General features: G+C 58.2%; 1 protein-coding gene across 1 annotated transcript; it reads right to left on the reverse strand.

Moving 5' to 3' along the window:
• Positions 1 to 6,489: 6,489 nt before the first annotated feature.
• Positions 6,490 to 10,856, reverse strand: UPK3BL2 (uroplakin 3B like 2). Its single transcript, XM_040634903.1, has 6 exons — positions 10,701 to 10,856; positions 8,956 to 9,108; positions 8,547 to 8,766; positions 7,944 to 8,020; positions 7,543 to 7,663; positions 6,490 to 6,765 (listed from the first exon to the last, which is right to left on the reverse strand). Exons 1-6 carry the CDS (start codon positions 10,780 to 10,782, stop codon positions 6,657 to 6,659), a joined length of 762 nt encoding a protein of 253 aa, XP_040490837.1. The 5' UTR covers positions 10,783 to 10,856; the 3' UTR covers positions 6,490 to 6,656.
• Positions 10,857 to 23,936: the final 13,080 nt, after the last annotated feature.

The raw sequence follows: 23,936 nt of genomic DNA on the forward strand, positions 1-23,936 counted from the left end.
TGGCTCACTGGGGTCCCCCGCCGTCCTCCTACACCTTCTGTGTGACTGACCCCCCTCTCTCTGGCCTGTGCCTAGGGGAGGGGCGGCCAGGCAAACGGGGCGGGGGGAGGCAGCTCCTCTCAGGGCAGGGCCTCCGTCTGCTCGTGGCCGTGGCCGTGGGGCTATTCGGTGGATGCCCCTTAGACGCTCACGAATAAACACGGGTCCTTCCTCATACAGTGAAACACACACATCTCAAGTGAACAGCTGGAAGGATTTTTACACATGCATGCACCTGGGTAACCCTCACCCAGACCACGTTCTAGAATATTCCCAGCCCCGAGCTGGCTTCCTCGTGCCCCAGTCGTCACTGCCACCCCTAGGGACAACCTCTGTCCCGCCTGTCGGTCTTGCCTGCTTTCTCACCTTCATCTGGGTGGAACCCTACAGAACGTACTCCTCTGTTCCCGGCCTCCCACGATAGCCTTCTCCCTTCGCCTGTGGAGGGACCCCTGTGCTGTGTTCAGTCTGGGGCCGTCATGGATGAGACTGCTGTGAACATAAGTTCTTCGTGTGTCTTCTGTGGGACACGAGCACTCCCTTCTCGCGGGGAAACACCTTTGAGCAGAATCTCAGAGTCCTAGGGTAGAATCCTGAACAGGTCAACTCTTGAGGCCCCTCCCTGGGCATTTCACACCCGTCCCCACCTCTCCCCAGTGGACCCACCAGATGGCCCCTCACCTCCCTCCAGCAGCCCAATAGTGGAAACCCCAGATACTTCAGCCTTGTTGGGCAGAGCAGGGCAGCTCTGATCTGGCTCCCACCGCCCCCATGGGCCCAGGGCCCCCTATCACAGCTGAAGGGTCCACTGGATTGTTCAGCAAACATTGAGCCCTTCCGTACCCCCAAGAGGACACAAAACTGTTCCATGAGCCCCTCTCATGGCACTTCAGAACTGTCTACTTGGGATCTGTCCTTCTGTCCTGGCCACCCTCCCCCTTGCCAGGACAGGGACTGTGGGTAAGCTGTTCCTGCCCCCAGTGCCCAGCATGCAGTCTGGGGAGCACATCAGACAGCTGGGGACACATAGAGATGAACGTCCCCACCTTAGGGATTAAAAGCCTGAAAATGTAGACTCAAGGTCCAGTCTGTCTGCTGCTTGGGTCCCCGAACCTGTTCTTCCCTTCACCCCTGCCAACTGAGCCTCAGGATCAAGGCAGGCGAGTTAGGGACAACCAAAGTCGTGTCAGCCCTGAGGGCCCACCTCCCAAACAACCCTGGTAGGAGCAGGGGAGCCGTGGGGAGAGAAGAGGTCTCTGACATTCTTGAAGATTCCCCGGGGGGCCCCGTGGCTGGTCACAGGGGCCGAGCTGTGGCCCTGGGGCCGCGGGTAGTTAGGCTCTGTGACCAGACGTGCTGTTGCCCACCCCACCCTTGGCCTTCAGCCCAGACCCGGGTTCCTGACTTCCCAGAAGTTCATCTCCTGAGTGGAGTTCCGTGCTTTGCTCTCATTAACCTCCTGAACCTTTCAGAAAGGGGTGGAAACGCCCTGCCTCTTCCTCCTGCTGAGGAAGCTGGGGGTGGGAGCTGGGGAAGGTAAGGGGACCATCCAGGCTGCTGTCCAGATCAGAGGCAGGGGTGGGAGAGTTGGGCACCCCTGCCTCCCCTCCAAGAGCCCTGTACTCCCCTCACCCCCGCCACAGCCGAGCTCTGAGACCCTCCCTACTCACCCCCACTCCCCTAGCTGGGTTCCCTTCCCCTGTGTTTCCTCCTCTGATGGCCCTCACCACGCGTCCATTTCTTCACCTGTAAAATGAGGCTATCACGGGCTTGCCCGAGGATTTGGGGGTTCACATCTGAATTGCTCGGACCAGTGCCTGGTACCCAGGAGGTGCTGTGCAAGAGTCAGCCCCTCCCCTGACTCACGCATCCTCTGTGTGTGGCATTCGATGGGCTGGGCTAGAGTGACCAGGGGGGGGTCTGGACTCCCGGTGAAGGAGGCAGGAGGCGGGAGCTGCAGCAGGAGGGCAAGGGGATGATCCTGCATGAGCCCTCAGGCTGTCAAGATGGCACAGGGACCTTGGACCTGACTCTGGGCAGCTCAAACCCACCCGGCAAGCAGAGATCTGGTCCCTGAGACAGCACGTCCCCAGGGGGACCCCAGGAGCACCTGCTTCTTGGCCTGGGGCTCACCAATGGGTCCTGAGAGAGTGGAGGAGCCACCCCCTTGGCTGGAATGTCCTCCAGGGGAGAGGCCTCCCAGTTGGGTGGCTGGGACCCCGGAGAGTGCCATCTCTCAAGTGGGGCTGCACTTTTGTGCCCCAGGGTGGAAATACCCCCCAGGAAGCTTAAGTTGGTCAGGTCATAAGCAGAAGCAGCCCACCCCTGGACTCCAGGACTAGCTGATCCCTTCTTCTCCCAGGCCTCATCATCCTTCTTGCCTGCCTGGCTTCTGGCACCTCCAAGCCTTCAGACCCTTCTGTGTGAGCCAGCGTTCCCAGCAGAGCCCTAGGTCCCACCCCAGAGACGGGGTATAAATGCACTTGAGGGGTAGGGGGGAGCAGCCTGATTTCCCATGACTGTCCACTTGGGCCACGTGGGTTCCTGCTGCTGGGGACAACTGGGGTCTGGCTAGGGGCCAGGACATGGAAATGAGGAGGCTGGAGTCTGCGAAGGGCATTGGGAGCGGGCCCGTGGGTGAGGGGGCTCGGTGGGGAGGCTCTCTGGACTGGCTGGGCTGAGGCAACAGGCCAGGAACAGTCCCCATCCCTGACACACACTCTCTCCCTCCCTTCTCCTTTCTGTTCCATTTTTGTCCTTTTCCTGTACTGAGCCCAAACCCAGAACAGAAGCCGGTTTTCTGGTTTCCTCCTGCCGTTTGCTGGGAGACAGTCCTGCCCATCTCTGGGCCGGCTCAGACGGCTTCCCCCAGAAAGTAAGACGAGCTCCCATGGCTTGTCAGAGTTAGAAATAGAGCTGAGAGACGGGGCAAGAAATGGGCAGAGAAGCAAGAGGGGGACACAGACAGGTGGTCAGAAAGACAGGGGTAGAAAAAGGCCCCTGCTTGAATCCATCGGTCCATTTATCAGGCTGATGGCAGGTGGCAGGGGACCCACTGGACGTCATTCCGTGATGATGTCCCCAAGTCTGTCTACCCCAGGCTTGTGCCCCTGAGAGCTGGCATGCTGGGTGGGCCAGCGGTGTCACCCGGCAGCCCCTGCTCCAGGCAGCAGTGCACACCCCTCCGTCCCACGAGGGCCCCCTTGCCATCGTCTAGCCCCCACCAGGTTGGGCCTGAGACATGGCCCAACAAGGCTGGAGTCAGTGACTGCTGGGTGTGGGGGTGAGTGAGTGAGCGAACAGGCTAGGGAACGACAGGAGCTATGGCTCCTTCTCTGCTTCCTGGGGATCGTGGTCAGTGGCTTTATGGGGCCACCTGGCTCAGGCCTTCCCCTCCAGCCTGTCCTGGGCTCCCAGGCTGAGGCTCCATGGGAGCTCAGGAGGGGGAAAAAATCCCACACACCCTCGAACTTGGGCTCTGAGCTCGGCACCAGGCAGATCCCAAGGAGGGTGGCTTGGGCTTTGTGGCCAGGCTGTGTCGGTCACAGGAAATGGTGCATGTCCTCAGTGGGGGCCTGCAGTTAAGGACAGAGGTTAATCAGGGTCCTCTCTAGCATTTGGCCTGGGGGCTGGAGGACCAGGGAACCAGGAGGAGGTAAGGGGGCAGGGGGCAGCTCTAGGTTTGGCTATGGGGGTCGTATGGTGGCCTGGAGGCTTTGGAATATCCATTCAGAGGTCCCCAGGGTCCCTGTCCTCCAGGCCTCAGGGATGGTCTCCGGCAGAGTCTCCACTGCACACCCCCACTCTGGCCTCAGGCAGCCCTCAGTATGGGACAGGACTTTAAGATCATCTGTCCGCCCTTCCGTCTGGTCTGGAGACCACAAAGATGGGGAAGGGACTGATTCCACAGGATTGGCACAAAGGTGGCCTGTGCCCCTCTGTGATATCATGATACAATAAGAAATCTATATTTGATCTCTGTTTCTGATTCCTGGCACAAAGCTCCCAAAATGCTTAGAATTTTTTGAATGTTAGGGGGTGACAAGAACATCTTTTTTTTTTTTTTTTTTTTTTTTTGAGAGAGGGAGAGAGTATGGGGATGAGGGTAGGGGCAGCGGGGGAGAGAGAGAATCTTAAGCAGGCTGGGCGTGGAGCCTGACACGGGGCTCGATCTCACAACCCTCAGATCATGGCCTGAGTGGAAATCAAGAGTCAGACGTGCAACCGACTGAGCCACCCGGGTACCCCAAACACCTTTTGTTTTGTAACGCGCTCCTTTCCACCACACCTGAGTCCACGCTAAGGAGGTGACCCTCATAACAAGGGGCTGAAAGTTGAGTTCCATCACCAATGGCCAATGATTTCATCAATCGTGCCTACGTGAGGGAGAACCCCCTCCCAGGGACCCTAGACGATGGGGTTCAGAGAGCTCCTGGGTTGGTGAACATGCTGGGAGGGTGATGCACCCAGAGAGGGCATGCAAGCTCCACACGACTTCCCCCCTGCCTCTCCCTATGCACCTCTTCCAGTCTGCGGCTTCTGACTTGTAGCCTTTATGATAACCCGGTGATAGTAAGTAAACTGCTTTCCTGCGGTCTGTGAGCCGTTCTAGCAAATCATCCAGTCTGAGGATGGGGTCCCAGGAATCCCTGCACTGTAACCCAGTCGGACAGAAGTGTGGGTATCCTGGGCCCCCAGTGCTTGTTACCGGGATCTGAAGCGGGGGGCGGTCTTGGGGGCCGAGCCCTTTACCTGTGGGGTCTGCACATACTTCAGATAGTGTCAGAGTTGAATTAAATCCTAGTACGCCCAGTTGGTGTCCGGACACTTGGAGAATTGGGTGGGGTCAGGGGTGCTGTGAATAAAACAGATCATAATAATCCTCTGAGTCCCTTCTTGGCCCTTCTCCGTGCTGCTCCGGTCCCAGGAGGCTGGCTCACGGACCACACCCCCCAGAGCCCCTGCCCTCTGGCTTGTGGTTCGGTGAGGTCCGTTGGAGCCGCCAGCATGAGAGCAGAAGGCCGGAGGAGAAAGGCAGGGGTATTTCTCCCCCGCCCCAACTCCTTCTGGTGGTTGCGTCCTTCTATCCACAGCCCATGCTCCCGCTGGGCAGACCCTCCCCCAGGACTCCTGCTCACTGGCTCTGGAAACACCACTCCCTCCTGTGGGCCCCTCAGGTACAGGAGAGAGCTTCTGGCCCCATCAGTGGCCTGGCTCCCTTAGCACGCTGACCACACCTTTGTAAACGTTCTCAATTGCCCTGCCAGACAGCATGCCATCTGTTTCCTGCCGGGCCTGACCCTACGGGGCGTTGGTTTGTGCAGCGAGGACCTGAGTCACCCAGCTCAACCCCCGCTTTTTACATAAAGGGAAACTGAGGACCAGAGAGGGTAAGCGATGTGTCCGGAGTCACGAAGCCCCCGGGGCTGGGGCTCGTGGCTGCTCCAAAAAGGCTCTGGAGAGGCCAAGGCTGACCTAGGCAGAGGGTGGAAGCCTGTTTGTCCCCCTCCCCTCCCTGCCCCTCCCAGCTGGGCTCCCCCACCGTCATGTGAGCATTTCCTCCAGAGCAGGAGCGGATGTGTCTGCACTGGCTAGTAAACCAATTAGGGCCATTTGCACCTCCCCAAGAGAGGCACCTGGGAGCCCAGCCAGCGCCTTCCTTCCCTGACCCCTGCCCCAGGGGCACGTGGCACAGGCTACCCCAGCTTCCCTGACATCCTTTACCCTATCCTCAGGCCACCCCAAACCTGCCCACCCACCAGCCCCTGGTGGCTTCCTGGCCTTTGCATATGCTGTTCCCCCCCACCTGGCACAGGGCTGCTCCTTCTCCAAGGCTACACCTGCCCAGAAAGCCACTTCTGAAGCCTCATCTGGATCTCTGGCACTGGTGTCCCTCTCCTCCCCCAACAGCACAGGGCAGCTTGGGGCAGGACCCTGCATGGGGCATCACCCGCCCTGCGGAGCCTGGCCCACAGTGGGGCTGATGGTCACAAATGCTGGACGGCCCAGAATCAAGTTTGGAGTCAGAGTCAGCTCTAGGCTAAGCGCAGTCTTCTCTAGGAGTCACGACCTCACGCCCAGCGTGAGCCTCGGGCTGGGTGTGAAGCTTAGAGGCTCTGAGCCCTCCAGCCAGAGGGGGGCCACAGGGAGGGCCAGCTGGAGAGAGGACCACAGGGAGGATGCTGGGGCATGGGGCAGCTACTGCCAGACACGCAGGATGGGACGAACGCATTGACCTCACTGGTCTAGTGTAACCTCAGCCCAGTGAGGCCAGTTCCAGAGAGGGAGACTGAGGCCAGAAGAGAGGCTCACCTGGACCCAGATGGCTCAGCTGGCCTCGGACCCCGGAGCCTCACCCCTGGTGCTATACCCTCCTGAGTGCCTGCCCCCGCCCCCGGGAAGCTGGGGTTCAGGGAGACTGCTCAGGTGTACAACACAGGCATGCAGGGGGCTGCTGGGGACATTTATTTCTGACAAGGACAGGCCCAATTTCGGGCTAAGGACACCCTCACTTGGAAACCCTCTCTTCCCGGGGCTCCAGAAGCGGCAGGGCAGGCCCCCAGCCCAGGATCTGCAGCCTGGACCAGGGAGGAGGCCGAGGGGCACAGGAGGACCCCTCAGGAGCCCCCCACAGCTGGAGGGCTGATCACGTGGTGGGTGTCATATCTTCTCACGCACACCGGCTGCTCTGGGCCCGAAATGGGAGTGCTCCCGCAGGTGTCATAGCTTCAAGGAGGGGAGAGAAGGTGAACTTAGGAGCTAGTCTAGGCGTTCTAGGCAGAGGAGCATTGGGGAAACAGGCTTCACTGGCCAGGCTGGATGAACCAAAGGGAATCAGGCTATTCCTCTAAACTTCACAAATCCCGCTGTGCCCTCCCGGCACTCCCACTCTCTTCTACTCCCTGCACCCCAGGATCTGTCTGTCTCCCCTGATCAAAGCCCGCCACTGGCTCCCTCTGGCCCTCAGGACACAGCCCTTTGCCTCAGCTGGGAATCAAGACCCCAGCTTGCCTGGCTGCCAGAAACCTTCCCCTCCCCAGACACACCCTCTCCCTCCCAGAGCTGCTTTCCTCCCCTCCACACCAAATCCACCCAGCACCTGGCTTCCCGTTTCCTCTAGGGAGCCTTGTGGGCACCTCTGGTTCACCAGGCCCCAGCATCCGAGCTCTGGATGAAGTTTTGAGGTAAAACTCAGCGCTCGGACTAAAAGCAATTCTGTACTTCGGTGTATCCCACTCTCTGCTGTGAGCCCCCCACTCGCAATTCCGGCTGTTGCCGCCAGGGGGCGAGTGGTGCGAGCTCCGCGAGCGTGAACCTGCCCTTGCCACCGCTGTCCCCCACCAGGGCAACAGGCAGGCAGAGAGGGACAAAGGAGGGGTTCATGCATGCACACACACCCCCATGACCTGCTGTCTTCTGGGCAGGGAGGGAGAAGGGCAAAGGAGATGGTCCCGGTCAGAGACCTCACCCCCCTCCCAGGGTGCCCAGACCCTGTCCACTTACCAGGTGTAGATAAGCAGAGCAAGGAGGGCAGTGAGGAGGACAGCCACCAGGACCGACAAAATGGCAATGATGACCACGGTGCCCGCACTTTGCGGCCCTGGGGCAGCCTGCAGTGCCACAGCTGAGGGGTGTGAAGGGGGGGTCGCCCAGACAGGCAGAGAAGAGCAGGGAGGAGAGACCCGACCTGAGCAGGAGGCCCTGGAACAGCCTCCACACCAACCATCCCTTGCCCTAGCTGGGGGCGCCCACACTGGGGGAGGGGCGCCTGCAGACAGCAGGGTGGTAATGGTGGCTCTGATGAGGGGCTGGCCCATCCTCCCCAGCCCAGCCCATCCTCGGGAGTCCCCCAGGCCCCAGGGGCCCCTAGCCCCAGTGTTTGACCTGCTCATTTGGCCCCATACCTTGCTGCAGGCGGGTCTCGCTGGACCACTCTGTCTCAGCCACAGGCCCCCTGTCACTCATCACCAGGAACTTCACTCTGAGGAGACACAGGATTCGGGGTGAGCCTCTGGCCCTGGCGCCTGTCAGTCTGACCCCTTGACTCCTAGGGCCTGGGCAGAGGGGGGGGATGGGGGGGACGAATGGGGACTGGGCCGAAAAGCCAGCCTTAGAACCCACCAGAAGGGGCTCCAATTCCAGTTGTGACATTTCCCAGCTCTGTGGCCTTGGGTGTGTCCCTTACCCTCTCTGGGCCTTAATGTCCTCATTTAGGAAACGTGTGTGGAATGGTCTAGATCCCTAGTGCCCCGCATCAGTGACTCAAGCCCTGAGTGAGGGGAAATGGGGCGGGGGCACACTCTGCCTGGATGGGGAAACTCCCAGCGCACAGGGCCCAAGGGGCAGAGGCTCAAGTGGGGGGCCCTCTGCTGGAGAAAGGAGGGAGAGTTCCCCAAGTCCTCCCTGGCTCCTGCCCTCCGCTCCCCCGCGGCTGGGGGGGGGGGGGAAGCCCCGCACTCAGAGGGGAGCGGCCCCAGGCTCAGGTTAGGGCCCGGGAGGGAGCTCACCGGTAGGGGCCCGGGCCCGGCAGCGGGGCGTTGCAGCCCCGTCTGGCAGGGAGGCAGCTGGTATCATTGCCGACGCGGAGGACCCGGAGCTGGTTCCCGGGCTGGTTGCCCGGGTAGAGCGACCGGCGGGCCATCAGCGTGAGGTAGTAGCCCCTCCGGGTGAAGTCGGCGGGGGCGGGGATGTCCTCCGCCCTCTGTGGGGCTGTGAAGCTCTGGGTGGCTGAGGGGAGCCGCAAGTCAGACGGCGGGGGCGGTGGGGGCAGGGCTCCGCCCCTCCCGCCAGGCCCCACAGCCCTCCTGCCACACCCCCTGCACACCTGCCTCCCCTCCCCCCACACCTGCCGCTCCTCCCGGGCCTCCCGCCCATTCCACAGAGGGAAAACCAAGGCCTGAGCCCCGCAGCACCCACCGTTGCTGCGGGCCACCACCAGCCAGATGGCGTCCAAGTCAGAGATGTTGAAGTGACTGAACTGGCCCCTTGGCTGCTCCAGAGTGAAGGTAGTCTGGGTGAGCGTCCCTGCCAGGGTGGGGCTTGCGAGCTGGGGCATATAGCGGATGCGCTCTGGGGCAGGGGGGCAGACAGCAGGCGCTCAGCAGGACAGCCAAGCCCCCACAGCCCAGTCTAAGGGAAGAGTCATGGTCCTGGAAGCCCCAGTCTGAGGGGGGAGTCACGGTCCTGGAAGCCCCAGTCTGAGGGGGGAGTCACGGTTCTGGAAGCCCCAGTCTGAGGGGGGAGTCATGGTTCTGGAAGCCCCAGTCTGAGGGGGGAGGCACAGACTTGATTTGGGAGCCCCGATCTGAGGGAGGAGTGGAGGCTTTACCTGGAAGCTGCATCGGGAGGGCTCCCCAGCAACTCTGTGCCCATGGGACGTGGGGGTGTCCCCTGCCTTGCTAGCCTACTAGGGGTAGGCACTGTGGGAGGTTGGGAGGGAGGTCCTGCCCCACCTGTCACTGGGGTCTCTGCCCGGGGCAGGGCCTGGGGAAGGCAGGGAGGCACAAGAGGCCCCTCCCCCAGCAGCACGCACAGTTCTGGGGAAGGGGTCTTAAGCCTTGTTGGGGTGAGACTCAGATTTAGGGGAGCCTGAGCCTAAACCCTAGACTGACTTGACAGAGCCAGTGACCTTGAGCTCTGGCACTCTCTGGGCCTCAGTTTACCCACCTCTCACGTCCCTCCAGCTCCACCCATATGGTCCAGGTTGGTTTGTCTGGGGAGGGGAATGAGGGGCTTGGAGGGCTAGGGGGTGACACAGAGAGGTCCCCAACAAGATCCCAGGCCCAGAGGTGCACCTCTGGGAGGTGTTCTGGCTGAGAGCACCGGATATCCTCTCTTCCCGGCCCAGTGCTGTGGCACCTCCCACCCCGCCCCTGACACCTTCCCCTTCTGGACCTCGTCCCCCCCTCAGCCCCTCACAGCTTCACTTGGGGGAAGGGCAGGGAAGCCTGGGCCCCCATGCCAGAGATGGGGGTGGGGGCGGCACAGACTCAGGACCAGCCTCACTGCCCAGAAGGCTCCCCTGAGGGCAGTGCCTGTCCTCTCTCTGGCCCCCAGTACTGGAGGGCAGCCAGTCTCCAGAGTCCCCCCACCTCAGTTCTGTTCAGTATGATTCATTTCCATTTCATTCAGCTCCGAAGGTTCAGGGGTAGGCCTCTCCTTCCTCAGAGCCCCCACTTTGGTCTCTGAGGCCCAGTGCACCCTGCATACAGCAGGTACTTAATGTCTGCTTAATGAGGGAGAAGGAGGGGAGCAGCCCAGATGGGGGGCTGCACCTCTAAGCGCCTCTAGTTTAGGATCCCACAGTGACCAGTGCCTGCAGCCACCTGGAGAGCTTCCTCTGGGGCTGTCCTTGTAAATGTCTTTAAGCCTCCCCTCAGGGACGGGAAGGAGGGGAAGGAGGGGAGGCGCTGGCGGGAATGGGATGGGGGCTCAGGACGCATGGGGATGAGAACCCTAAAGAGAGGGAGGCAGCGTTGCTCGTTGCTCGCTCTCCCATCTTGGGGTGTGGGGACAGGTGTCTATCTTGTGACCTCTTTGGTGGGCCATCTTCCCTGACCCACCCAGGACCCAGTCCCCAGACTTGGGCTTGGGAGGCAGCTGGGGGAGGTGGGTCTGTCCCTCTGAAACCGGAAGCACCATGCCCAGCCCCCCTCACTCACCCAGGCCTGTCCCCCGCTGGAGGCAGGCCAGCAGCAGCAACAGTGGCATCAGCAGCCGATACCGACCGCCACTGAGCCCCATGGCCAGGCCAAGCGAGCGTCTGACCCTCCGTCTGTCCCAGGGTCTGTCCCAGAGCCTCCCCTGTCTGCCGGGGGATTACGGAGGCTGCTTCTGGCACCTCCCGCAGCTCCTCCCAGGTGCCCCCTCTTCCCAAACGACTGGTTGGACAGGTTTGGGGGCAGAATGCGCTGGCCCTATGGATTTGGCATCCCAGGGAGGGGTCTGAAGAGAACAATCCCATAGCTGCCGCCAGGACAAGCCCGGACCCTCCCACCCCTGACTGCGGGGTGGGCCTGGCCAGGGAGGGCCCCGGGAGGGAGGCGGCAGCTCCAGGTCCAGGTAGCCCCCGTGACAGTCCGGCCAACGGTCCCAAGCCGTGCTGAAGGAAGTTACCCTCAAGGGGCTTGTCCGAGGTCACCCAGCCAGCCAGGGCAGAGCCTGATGAGACAGTCACGCCCAAAGGCAAGCTTGGGGGCACTCCCTTCAGCCTGGGCCCTGGGGGGGGGGGGGACTCCCCAACATTGCCCTTCCTCCTCTCCTTATCCAGGGGACCCGTCCTCTCTTCTTCCTCTAGCCTGGCTGCTGCCAGGACAGGGCAATTCTTCCCCAGACAGGAGGGTCCCAGATGGGGTCGGGGGCCAGGAGTGGGGGTGGGGGTGGTGCTGAGCATGTACTGACCACCTCTCACCTGGATTGGAGCAGAAGCCCCTCATGGGGCACCCCCTGCCCCAAGCAGCAGCCTCCCTCAGCCCAACCTCTGCCCCTGGCCAGAGCCACCCTCCTGAAACCCAAACTCCTTTGGGGAGTTACTTTAAAAAACATTTATCTTGGGGCGCCTGGGTGGCACAGCGGTTAAGCGTCTGCCTTCGGCTCAGGGCGTGATCCCAGCGTTATGGGATCGAGCCCCACATCAGGCTCCTCCGCTATGAGCCTGCTTCTTCTTCTCCCACTCCCCCTGCTTGTGTTCCCTCTCTCGCTGGCTGTCTCTATCTCTGTCGAATAAATAAATAAAATCTTTAAAAAAAAAAAAAAACATTTATCTTCCCCTCTCTCTCTCTCTCTATTTTCCAGAAGATTTATTTATTTACTTGAGACAGAGAGAAAGAGCATGAGTGGGAGGGGCAGAGGGAGAGGGAGAATCCCAAGCCGACTCCAAGCTGAGCACAGAGCCCAACGTGGGGCTGGATCTCACGACCCCAAGATCATGACCCAAGCCGAAACCAAGAGTCAGACACCTGACCGATTATGGCACCCAGGTGCCCCTAAAACACATTTTTAAAACAATTATAAATCCTCTTAGTGATTATAATGCATTTACATGCTATTTGATTGCCAGCCCACATACACTATTTTTTCCCCCAAAAGTACTTAAATGGTGCCAATTATCTATTACAGTGAACTTCAAAAGGGGTAAATACTCCTACCAACTATGTAATTGCCTCGTAGATTTTTTTGCGGCCAACTCTCCTTGGGCAGGCTAGCACAGAGTTTCAGATTTTTCAAGATTTGAAATCACTGTACTTCCATCCGTGATTGACTCAACCCCCAGGGACCTGGGGACCGAAACCAGAGCAAAAGCTCAGGGAAGGCAGATGAGGGCAGGCTGAGCCTGGGTGTGTGTGGGGGGAGGCTCTGCCAGAGGGTGAGACACCTCTTTAAGGCTCCCGCTGCTTGGCACCTCTGAGCCTTTGCTTCGGCCAGTCTCTGCCCCGAGGGCCCTGCCCCAGCTGCGGGCACTGGCCCTCCTGTACTCGTGGGGTGCACAGAGGGGAGAAGAGGAGTGGGGGGCCAACCCGAGGGTCTGGGTCAGACCCAGCCCTGGGAGGGCTTTCTTTAACGCCCCAGCTTTTTATTTTTTTAAGCTTTTTTTTTTTTTTTAAGATTTTATTTATTTATGTGACAGAGAGACAGCCAGCGAGAGAGGGAACACAGCAGGGGAGTGGGAGAGGAAGAGGCAGGCTCCCAGCGGAGGAGCCCGATGTGGGACTCGATCCCGATCCTGGAATGCCGGGATCATGCCCTGAGCTGAAGGCAGACGCTTAACGACTGAGCTACCCAGGCGCCCTGTTAGCTTTTTTTTTTTTTTTTTTTAAAGATTTTATTTATTTATTTGAGAGAGAGAGAGAGAGAGAGCGCACAAGCGGGGGGAAGGGGCGGCAGGGAGAGGGAGAAGCATGCTCCCCACTGAGCAAGGCCTGAGCCACAGTCAGAGGGTTAATGACTGAGCCACCCAGGCGCCCTCTTTCTACCTTTTTAAAAGGCGTTGAGACGGACATCATAACAGGGGAGAGCTTGCTTTATCTTCCTGAAGGCGAGTTCTTGCTCGGAAACTCATCTCCTCAGCTCCCCAGAAACGGGCAGGGCAGGCATTTTGACTAATCTCATCATACAGATGAGAAAACAGGGCCCAACCGAGAGAGGACCTCCCTGCCGCCCGGGTGGAGACTGGCCCCAGGTCCAGGTGGGGCTCACGCAGGACTCTGTCCCTTTGAGATCCGTGTTGCATTGCGGGACCGCGGCTACTTTCCCTTCTCGGTTTGTGGCCTACACTTAAATTAGTGCCCTGCACTTCCCCCTGAGCTTCCTTTTGTATTTTCCCTCTTCCTGCCCGTGCCCCTCTCTCTCCTGCCCCCACCCCTAGGCCCCCTCTGTCCCCGGTTTGGTGTGTGTCCCCCTATCACTTAACTGTGGCTACTGTGAGATACACTGGTCTTTGTCTGTGGTCTCCCGCAGTAGTAAAGGTGAAATATGTCTTTGTTTTTCATAATGAGCCCCTTTCAACCACACCTGAGTTTATGTTAATGAGGAAATTTGGAAAGCTCTAGGTAACCCCAGGATGGGGGCTGGTGTTCCAGGGAAGCAGCCAGAGGAGAGGACTGGAACTTTCTGCCCCATCCCCCCTACTTCCAGAAAGGGGACTGGGGCTGGTGGTTGAATGACTCCCCAGTTGCCAATGGCTTAATCAATTATGCCTACATAATGAAGCCTCCATAAAACCCCCAAAACTGGGGCGCCTGGCTGGCTCAGTTGGTAGAGCATGTGGCTCTTGATCTTGGGGTCGTGAGTTCAAGCCCCACATTGGGTACAGAGCTTACTTAAAAAAAAAGGCGGGGTGCCTGGGTGGCTCAGTCATTAAGTGTCTGCCTTCTGCTCAGGGCGTGATCCTGGCGTTCTGCGATCAAGCCTCGCATCCACTGGGGGCCTGCTTCTTCCTCACCCACTCCCCTTGCTTGTGTTCCCTCTCTCACTGGCTGTCTCTTTCTCTGTCAAATAAATAAATAAATAAATCTTAAAAAAAAAAAGTAATCCTTTCCTTTAAAAAAAAAAAGGCAAAAACAAAAACAAAACAAAAAAAACCCAAACTAGAAAAATAAAATACCAAAAAATCAGTGCATTCCCTATTGATTTGAAATGACATTTTTGGGGCACCTGGGTGGCTCGGTTGAGCAACTACCTTCGGCTCAGGTTATGATCCTAGAATCCCAGGATGGAGCCCCGCGTCGGGCTCCCTGCTCCGTGGAGAGTCTGCTTCTCCCTCTGACCCTCCCCTCCTTGTGCTCGCTCTCTCTCTCTCAAATAAATAAAATCTTAAAAAAACAAATAAAAAAAAAAAGAAATGCTATTTTTGTCATATACCACAGACACAGGCAATTCTTAGGGTCCCCTCTCAGCTTAACCCGGGACAAGCTCCCATATGTACCGGGGTCTCCACAGCCCACTCGGGGTACCACTGGCTCAGTTGGTCCTGCCAAGCACAGGTATGAGGGCTCCTTCCCAGACTCCCAGGCCTCCAGGAGTCCTCCCTAGTCCTGCAAGATTCATCCTTGGGCTGTTGTGGGTGACAGCAGGGGACCCAGGCAGCAGAGAAGCACGGGGTCAGCTAGGCTGGGGGATGCTGTCACCCACCGTCCCAGACAGGAGCCTGGTCCACAAGCTGAGGGCCGGCCCCTCCTCAGGCCCAACTGAATGTCACCAGAGTCGGCAGCTCCCAGCCGTGCCATGATGTGACAGCAATAATGACAGTGACAAGAAGGACCAGGGTAGACCCAAGGCCGGAGACACCACCTCCGCCCATGGCCATTTTCCTAGCCTGGGTCCATGCTGGGACTTTGGCACAAGCTCAGGAGGGGACAGAGGACACACAAAGTGACCAATATCGGACCCACAGCCCGAGAGAGTGGACACCGGGAACCAGAGTTGCTAGGATTCAGAAAACAAAGAAGTCTGGTGTATCCTACACCTCGAAGTTCACAGAGACATCCGTGCCTGATTTGTGTGTGTGTGTGTGTTCAGGTCAGCTTCTGGACTCTCTGATCCATTTCTTAGATCAATCTGTCTATTCGGGCATCAGTATCAGGCCATTACAGCTACTTCCCCGACTATAATAATTGGCTGTATGGTTATTTGACGAATGTGTCTTTTCTCCATTAACAGTAACTCCCCCGCTGCATCCCCAGTGCTGAGCCCAGGGTCTGCCACAGCAGTCGTGCTCAGTAATGATTCTGACTGCTAATTTGGCCCCTCCCTGCTCTGTGCATCTGGCCAGCTGGCCCATGGGTACCATCTTGTTTTACAGCATCGGGCTGACAGCTACCATGTCGTGGCTTCAGGGTACACCCCAGCTTCTCTGCTGTGTCCCCTCTTCCTGGCCCAGATGTCCCCAGCCCCAGTGAGTCCCAGTGTGAAGGGTGTGGGCCCAGAATGCCCAGAGGAACGGGGTGGGGGCATGCCAAGCCCTAGCGAATAGTCTGTTCCCAAGGATCTACCTTGCCTAGTACCTTTGGGGTGACTCATGGGACGAGGTGGGGTTTCTACCCGCCCCCAAACACAGAGCAGCCAGCTAAAGGCTCCCAAAGGCCCACCCAGCTCCATGTCACCAAACAAGGCCCCAGCTCCATGGCAACCATCACACCCTGTCCCGTGGAGGTGCACAGGGAGAAGCGAAGCGCTGGCCCTTCCAGGGGCAGCCAGCTCTTCTCCGCCCTCCCCAGCAGAGCGGTGCCCCAAATCTGCAGGGTGGGGCGTCCTCATGCAGAGAAGGGAAGTGCAGATGACCCAGTCCCTTCCCCCTGCACCAGAGTCTTGGTCTTGGGGCCGCTCACCAAACCATGACAGAGAGCCATCTGTGCCAATATCAAGGGGAAAAGACCCCACAGTTCATTGACCCCACCCTGGCCCTGAATCTTTTTACTGCAATGACCCCTCCCAGGTCTGCTCGAACACCCCTCAAGACAGGCAGCTCACCACCTACCTGGTCTAGTTAAAGCATCACACACCTGGGGGGCGCCTGGGTGGTGCAGTCGTTAAGCGTCTGCCTTTGGCTCAGGGCATGATCCCAGCGTTCTGGGATCGAGCCCCACATCAGGCTCTTCCGCTGGGAGCCTGCTTCTTCCTCTCCCGCTCCCCCTGCTTGTGTTCCCTCTCTCGCTGGCTGTCTCTGTCAAATAAATAAATAAAATCTTAAAAAAAAAAAAAAAAGGCATCACACACCTGGAATCATAAACCAGAAAGCTCTTTTAGTAGGAAAATGCCTCCTTGGAGTGAAATCTCACAATTTTGGGGCCAAGAGGCAAGCGACCCCGGCTCATCTGTGACCCACCTAAGCCCAGGCCAAGTCCTTCCTGCTCTGGGCCTACGTCTCCCCACCAGGACACTGGAGGTCAGAAGACAGGTTTTTTTGGTTGCTACGTTCAGTGCCACTCCCACACTGTTTATTGAGGGGCTACTATGTGCCAGGACCACTGTGGGCAGAAGCTCTAGAGGCAAAGTGGGGGCTGGGAAAAGGGTGGGCCCTTTATCCACTCATCCCTCCAATAGGCTATCAGAGAGGCCAGCAGCTCTGCCGGCAGAGGACCCCACTCGGAAGAGGCACCCGGAGATGTCTGATGCCCTGAGCCCACTCTCAGCCCCCAACCCCTCCTGCCCATCCCCCCACCCGCACCCCATGGCACCCGCTGCCCTTGGGGGCTCTTCCACTGCCCCGGTCCCACGCAGTTAGAGCTCAGACAAGGACAGGGTTCCAGGCATGAGATCGGAGGGCAAGGCTGAGCCTGGGGGTTCCATGAAACACTCGTGGGGGCTTTGAGCCACCTCCACTGGGGAGCAGAGGGAGCAGGGCTGGAGATAAGGAGGGAGAGGCCAGGATGACTAATGAGGCATTCCTCTCTGTCCCTCAGGGAGAGAAGTCACGGAGAAGAATGGTTGTCAGGGGCAACACATTCTTTCCCGTGGGTAACTCTAGCCTGTGTCACCCACAGGGAGTGGGGTTTCGGGGAGGCCAGGACTGGAGTGTCTGAGCCGAGGAGCTTGGAGGTCTTCGCTCATTTTGCAGAGGAGAAGCTGAGGCCAGGGCGGGGCTACCTGGTGGGGCTCCCCCAGCAAATAAGGCATAAAGAACCCCGGACTCCTGTCTCGTGCTCGGGGCTCTGCCCCATGAATCAGGGGCATCCAGGCTGGGACCAGTGTGGGGGATGGAAAGAGAGGGACCGGACATGGCTATAGGGGCTTCTGGCTTCTGTATGGGGGCTAGGGGAGGCCACCCAGAAAGCTGGGCCAGAGACAGTGAGCAGGTGGACCCCAGCCTACAGCCAAGTCCATTCTGAAGTCCTCAGCCTGCCCAGAGGTCCCCCAGGCCCTGCCTTGCCTCCAAGCCTCACACACAAAAGCCCCTGCCCTCAGCTCACCTGTTGGCTCCAAGTTAAATGACCTCTGACCCTCACCCCTGCTCCACGCGCTCCACCTCCTTGAACATTCTCGCCCACTGTGGTGTAACGGTGGATGGATCAGTCCTCTCAGGCGGCCGTAGCTCGACGCCACAGACCGGGTGCTCAAACAAGCCTTGGGGCGCCTGGCCTGCTCAGTCGGTAGAGCGTGCCATTCTGGATCTCGGGGTTGTGAGGTCAAGCCCCGTGTTGTGCACGGAGCTTACTTAAAAACAAACACCAGGTACCTGTTTTCTCCCTCTGGAAGCCCAAGATCCAGGGCGCAGGGTCGGTTTCTTTGGAGACCTCTCTCCTTGGGGTGCACACGGCTGCCCAATGCCTGGTCCCACGGTCTCTCCTCTGTGCCCACATCCCTGGTGTCCGTGTCCTCATCTTTTATCCAGACGCCGGTTGGATTGGATGACGTCCCACTCTAAAGGCCTTACTTAATTCCCTCTTTAGAGACCCTGTCTCCAAATACAGTTGCATTCTGAGGCACTAGGAGTTAGAGTTTCCACGTAAGGGTTTTCCACAATTCCGTCTATCACAGTGGCGGCACCTCCCCCGTGTGTGGGACTCTTCCTAAGGACAGGGACTGGATCTGAGCCCTCCGTATGGCCTGGAGGGTCTCTGGGCTGGGTCCCCAGGTCCATCGACCTGCCCAGAAATGTGTCCCCAGTAACTGCCCCTCTGCCCCCACACCACTCCCCTCTCCCCCTCCCTTCCAGGGAGCCACTGGGTGGGGTAGGCAGGCTGCAGAGTGAGGAGTGAGGTGTCACAAGTCCAAGGGTCAGACCCTGGAGAGGCCCTCGGTCTCCCCCACATTGGCCCTGGGGGCCTTCCTAGAAGGCCACAGTCACAGCCAGTAAAGCTCTGAAGAGCCCCCAGCATTGAATGACATTCTTTCATTACAGTGAATATAAAGCACACTACCCGGCCACCTTCCGAGTGTTAAACGACTGCCATTCTGACTGTCGAGTTCCGGCCACTCCCTTCTTTTGTCTGGGAAACTGTCTTTCTGCTCTGTGTCTTTCCAGAGCCAGCACTGGAGAGTCACGAAAAGGTGTCCCTCCTCCACAAGGACTCAGTCAGCCCCTCACCCACACCCAGGCACCCAGCATGGCCCATTTGTGGTGGGGGCTGGAGTCTGCACCTCTCACTGTGGCTGCCAGAGAGTGTGACTTTCCAGGCACCCATGTAGCCAAGGTGCCCACCAGTCATGCACCCACCCCAGACAAAGGGATGGGTGCCAAGGCTAGCCCTTCTGGCCAGGGCAGCAGCCACCATGTCCAGCTTCCGGACACAACCAGCCCAGAAGCTCCCACGGTGGGACCCAAAGAATGCAGTTTGATCTCCAGCCCTGGCTCTCTCAGAGTTTCTAGGAGCTTCCCAATCTCTTCTAGAACATTCTTTCCCTACTGAGCTTGCCAAGGTTGGTTCCTGCTCTTTGTGGCTGAGAACACGCTGTTGTTGCGGGGCGGTGGGGGGGTTTCCTGGGCCCTGTGGAGACTGAGCCTCCCTGACGGTTTCCTGGGTGGGTGAAAGAGACCCCACTTTTCCTACCACTGGGATTTTTAACCCAGTTAAAAATGATTAAGAAGTGATTCATCCAAATGAGAGGAGCAGCGAGTGACGGAACCCATGACGGGCAAATAAATGTCAGGGCTTCTGTTTTCTTTCCCCCCAAAATACGCCAGTCACAAAGGACCACCTTTTCTACGAGCCGTCCAGGAAGTAGGTGAGTGGTTGCCAGGGACTCAGAGAGGTGCCTGCCTCATGGGTATAGTACGGTATCTTTCAGGATGATTAAAATGTTCTGAAGTTGATGGTGATTTGCAACTCTGTGAATATGCTAGAAATCAGAGACCTGAACACTTTAAGTAGGTATATTGCATGGTATTTGAATTAGATCTCAATGAAGCTGATATTTTTTGAAAAGAATGCAAAGATGTATTTGCCTTTTATAAAGCGGTCAGTCGACAAATGTTCATTTGCACCCACCGGGGAGCCAGGCACCGTGCTAGCTCTAGGGGCCCCACGGTGAGCAAACCGACACATTCCCTGCCCTCCTAGATTTTCCAGTCCAGTGGGAGAGATGCAAAACCCACCCTTTTAAATGTCTAATTACAAAATGGAAAATGTGCAGAGAGGGGAAAGAACAGGGATCCAAGAGAGCTGAAGGGTTAAGAAGGGCTTCCCTGAAGAAGAGACACAGGAGCCGAGGAATGATCTAGACGAACAAAGTGGAGAAGTGTTTTACACTGAGGGGGGAAAGCAAGTGCAAAGGCCCTGTGGCAGGAGGGCTAGCCAGGGACCTGTGTGACTGGAATACAGGGAGCAAGGGATGGATTGATGGGGCCTCGAAACTGAGATGGTGAATCTAGATTCCGGTCTCGCAGCAGGAAATCCCTGAAAGTTGCGAGCAAAGGTGGACACCGTCAGGTTCGTCATCCGGCCCCTCCAGATACTGGGAGGAGGACGGGTGTGGGGGTCAGGAACACTGAGGTGGAGAGACCAGTTAGAGATGGGGTGGCTGGCTGGGGATCGCAGGGATGGGCAGGAATGCATGGTTCAGAGACAAAGAGGAACAAAGTGAACCCAGAGGGTGAGAGGGAGCAGTGGTCCCCTTCCCCCCCCCTGGTTTCCACCTGCTGTCATCCTGATTCCTTTGATTCTTGGTCTGATGAGTCATCTGTGAGTCATCACCCCACAATCACCGCTGTTTTTTCCTTTTTTAACAATGAGCTTGTTTTTAGCCACTGAGCCATTACATTACAGGCCAACGGATTTGGAGGCCCTCCCTCAAATACAGTCCTGGGGAAAACTGAAAAGGCTCTTTAATCAAAGATTCACCATAACATGGTTTTCACTACACACTCTGCTCAAGGCTGTCATGGGCTGGCCTGCGCAGGGTGGGTCCAGCTGGTGACCCTCTGGAGCGTGACTGTGGAGCAGAATGCCCTGTGCTGTCTCCCCGGGGCCCACTGGGGTGGTGCCCATGCTGGGCCATGACCAATCCTGCTGCCCCTTCTCCATGTGGATTCTGTGACTCCCTGATCTGCTTGCCACCACAGCCCTGGGCCAGATCACCCACCGTCCTCAGGGCTCCCAGGATGCCCTCCTGCTGACCCGAGGTAGGCTTCTATCTTTGTAAAATATTAACGTTCTTTTGAACTTACCCATTTGCTAAGATGGTATCCCCAGAATCCCCTTTTCTGAGGTCTGCTCTGAGGCAGGCTGGGGGACAGAACCACTTGCAGGACGTAAAGCACCTCCATTTTGCAGTCATAGCCAGCCCCCCCCCCCATCAGCAACCTGAGCATGGCCTCTCCTAGAGCATCTCCTTCATCTACGAAGTCCCTGTTCCTCAGGCCACCTCCTGAATATTCTGGAATCCACCCCCTCCTCTCCAACTCCCTTTCTCTGTCCTGGTTCAGGCCTGGTTCCATGTGCCTGGAAGACCAGGCCAGTCCCCCTCATCCGGGCCTCCAGGCTCCTCGTCCCTGCTGCCAGCCACTGGGCACCATCCGTGGCCCCACAGGGTGAAACCATTTACACTTGGTCTCCCCGACTCTCCCTTCCTCCTTCCCCCCCTACTTGACTCACTTCTATGTGCCCCTCCAGATTGATCTCAGAAGTCACCCTTGGGAAGCCCCTTGACCTTCAGGTGGGGTCGCTTTCTTCCCCTGGGCTATGCTTTACCCACGGCGCTGCAATGTCTGTCTGGAGCCTGTCCTCACGGTCAAGGCTCAGATGGCTGGATGGGGTGAGAACAGCTCCTCACGGGGCTCCGGGGTGCTGTTCAGAAGCCAGGAGCAGCCCTGGGCACACATGGGCCATCCCTGGGGCTGTGTCTAAGATCAGTATAAGCCACAAGACGGCCCTGGGACCTATAAACGCCTGGGGCGATTCCTGCTCCTGCCTGATGCTCCGGCCCTGGGCTGGTTCGTTCAGCAAACACTGCAAGCCTCTTGCTCCTCACCATCCCCACCTGAGCAGGCCCTGAGCGGGGTGTCCGGGCCTCTGGTGTTGGAGCCAGGCCTGGACAGAACAGTGGGAGACGGGCTCTGTTGGATATAGCTGGTTTTAACCCTTCTCTGATTCCAAGGGGCCAAGAGTGTCCTAGGTTCCACAGCAGCAGAATTTCAAAAGTGGCTGCCCGAAGGGGCTGGCTCCCACGGCCGATGTCACCCAGGACACTGGAGCCTGAGCTCCTGACTGCATTTGAACCTGCTTCTGCCTGCACCTGGAGGAGGTCTTGTGGCTGCTGGGGTGCAGGTAGGATGGGGGATAAACCACTAGGGCCCAGGCATTCATGGGTTTTGACAGCAAAACCTCCCTGAAATGTCTGCCTGGGAGGAAGCCCTGCTAACTCTACGGAAGCTGCGTTGGTGGTTGGCTTCTTGGCCCTGAGATGCAAGGGTGGGTTTCCCTGGGGCTCATTAGGTGGTGGGGCACCCCCAAAGTGCAGTTAGGGCTACCAGTCAAAGGGACAGGCTCAGGGCAGATGGGGGCTGGACGGGCTGAAGACAGGCTGGGTCCCGGACATAGACACTCCTCTCCCCCAACCAGCCCAGGCACCCCTCGGTGATGGAGGAGACAGACCAACGTATATTCACCTCTGAAGGGGGAGGGCATACATGGGCCACCGCTGGGCGCCCTCCAGAGGAGCCTGCATGCTGGGACCCGCGGTCAGGCTGGAGAAGCCAGGAGCGGCGCGGCGGCGGTGGACAGAGCGTGAGGACAAGTCACCGAGCCTCAGTTTCTCCGTCTAGAAGAGGGTGGCGGTTGTGCAGATTGGACGGCACACAGTAGGCCCTCAAGCGGGAGCGTGACTGCTCCTCTCTCTGGCTTGGCCGAGTTGAGGCCTAGAGCCCTGACCTCCGGGGACTCCATTCAGTGGCCGCTGCGCTTCGGCTTCAGGTCAGTCACTGCCGCAGCCCCCACCCCGCAGCGTCCGGCCGCTCTGTGAATATGAGTGCGCGTGCGCGGGGCCGGCCGGCTGCGGCGCATTGGCGCCCCCGTGTGGCCACAGCAGAAACCACCGGCCATGCGAAGAGACGGATGCTAGCGGGGATGCGAGTGACGGCGGGGCTCCCGGCCTGAGAGAGCCCGTTGGGGTGATCATCTAAGAAGCGTGAACCCGAGAGTATGTGACAATCTGAAGGCCTGACAGTCCTAACAGTAACAGATCACATCTGGATACATGGTCATCTCAGGTCCAGAGTGCTGAGTGAGCTCCCCAAGATCAAGACTGGCTCTGCCTGAGACCCCATGTCTAACACTGTCAGCGGCATACAGCAGGTGTTTAATAAATGTTCGTGGGGGGCGCCTGGGTGGCTCAGTCGTTAAGCGTCTGCCTTCGGCTCAGGGCATGATCCCGGCGTTCTGGGATAGAGCCCTGCCTCAGGCTCCTCTGCTGGGAGACTTCTTCTTCCTCTCCCACTCCCCCAGTTTGTGTTCCCTCTCTCGCTGGCTGTCTGTCTCTCTGTCAAATAAATAAATAAATAAATAAAATCTTTAAAAAAAAATGCTCGTGGCGTGATAATGAGTAAGCCATCTGTGTGTGCCGTGGGGTTGGAAGTGGTGGAATCAGTGGTCAGACGGTCACAATGTGCATCTACACTCTGACCTTCTGGCCCCCCACAGAAAGGGCTCGCGCCCAGGGACAATGGAGGCGCCTCAAGTCCCCAGCCACTGGAAGGTGGGGCAGAGAGACAGAGGGGGCTCGGGCCCCATACACCCTGTGATGGGCCTGGCCCAGTCCCCTGCACAGAGCGAGGCTACCTGCAGCCCCCACCCAGAGCCTGGAAGCTTCTGGTCAGGGCGGCGTCTCCACATTACCTCTAACCTCTCCTGCAGGAGGCCAGGCAGAACAGAGGTAGGGATGGAAATGGGGGCTGCATGCTAGCCTGACCCTGACCCCCCCTGGGGAGAGCAGAACAGGAAAGGCAAAGACAGGGCTGCTAGTGTTGGACAAAGGCAGAAGAAAAATTATTAAATTTCCTTATTACTTACGACCACTGACAAGTCCTTCAAACAGGCAGGGTGACATTCCTCTAGGGACTCAGCTGCCTGGATGTTGACACTTTGCTAAGGGCAAAAGGCAATCCTAGCCTGACCCCCCGGACCCTGCAAGTCTACTTTACGCATAAAAATTCCTTTGGAAACTTCCTGTATCTCTAAATCCCCAAAATACATGTTGGCAATCATCCTGCAAGTACGTGACCTAGCGATATACATTCGAAGAGTCTGGTGACAGTTTTTACTAAACAGTAATAAATGACCTTTCCCTAACAATAATAGCTAGCCCCCTCAGGATCCTGGAAACCTTGCTTCCAAAATTCCTTAAAAGACTTACGCTATCCCTAACCCCCTCCCAACTTGAAAGTATATAATGGGCCACTCCTCACGACCCAGTCAGTGCAGCTCTTTCTGACCGTGGGTCCTGTCCCCGTGCTTTAATAAAACCAC

This window comes from Ursus maritimus, unplaced genomic scaffold, assembly GCF_017311325.1.
Source record: "Ursus maritimus isolate PB19 unplaced genomic scaffold, ASM1731132v1 scaffold_2, whole genome shotgun sequence".
In the NCBI taxonomy this organism is placed as follows: Eukaryota; Metazoa; Chordata; class Mammalia; order Carnivora; family Ursidae; genus Ursus; species Ursus maritimus.

Bases quoted from the DNA above. Each gene is read 5' to 3' on its own strand.
- UPK3BL2 (XM_040634903.1), bottom strand. From the start codon at position 10,782: ATGGGGCTCAGTGGCGGTCGGTATCGGCTGCTGATGCCACTGTTGCTG. The intron at 8,021-8,546 runs GTGAGCTCCCTC...GTGTCTCCTCAG, and splicing joins CCGGGCCCGGGCCCCTACCG to AGTGAAGTTCCTGGTGATGA. The intron at 7,664-7,943 runs GTATGGGGCCAA...CACACCCCTCAG, and splicing joins CGAGACCCGCCTGCAGCAAG to CTGTGGCACTGCAGGCTGCC.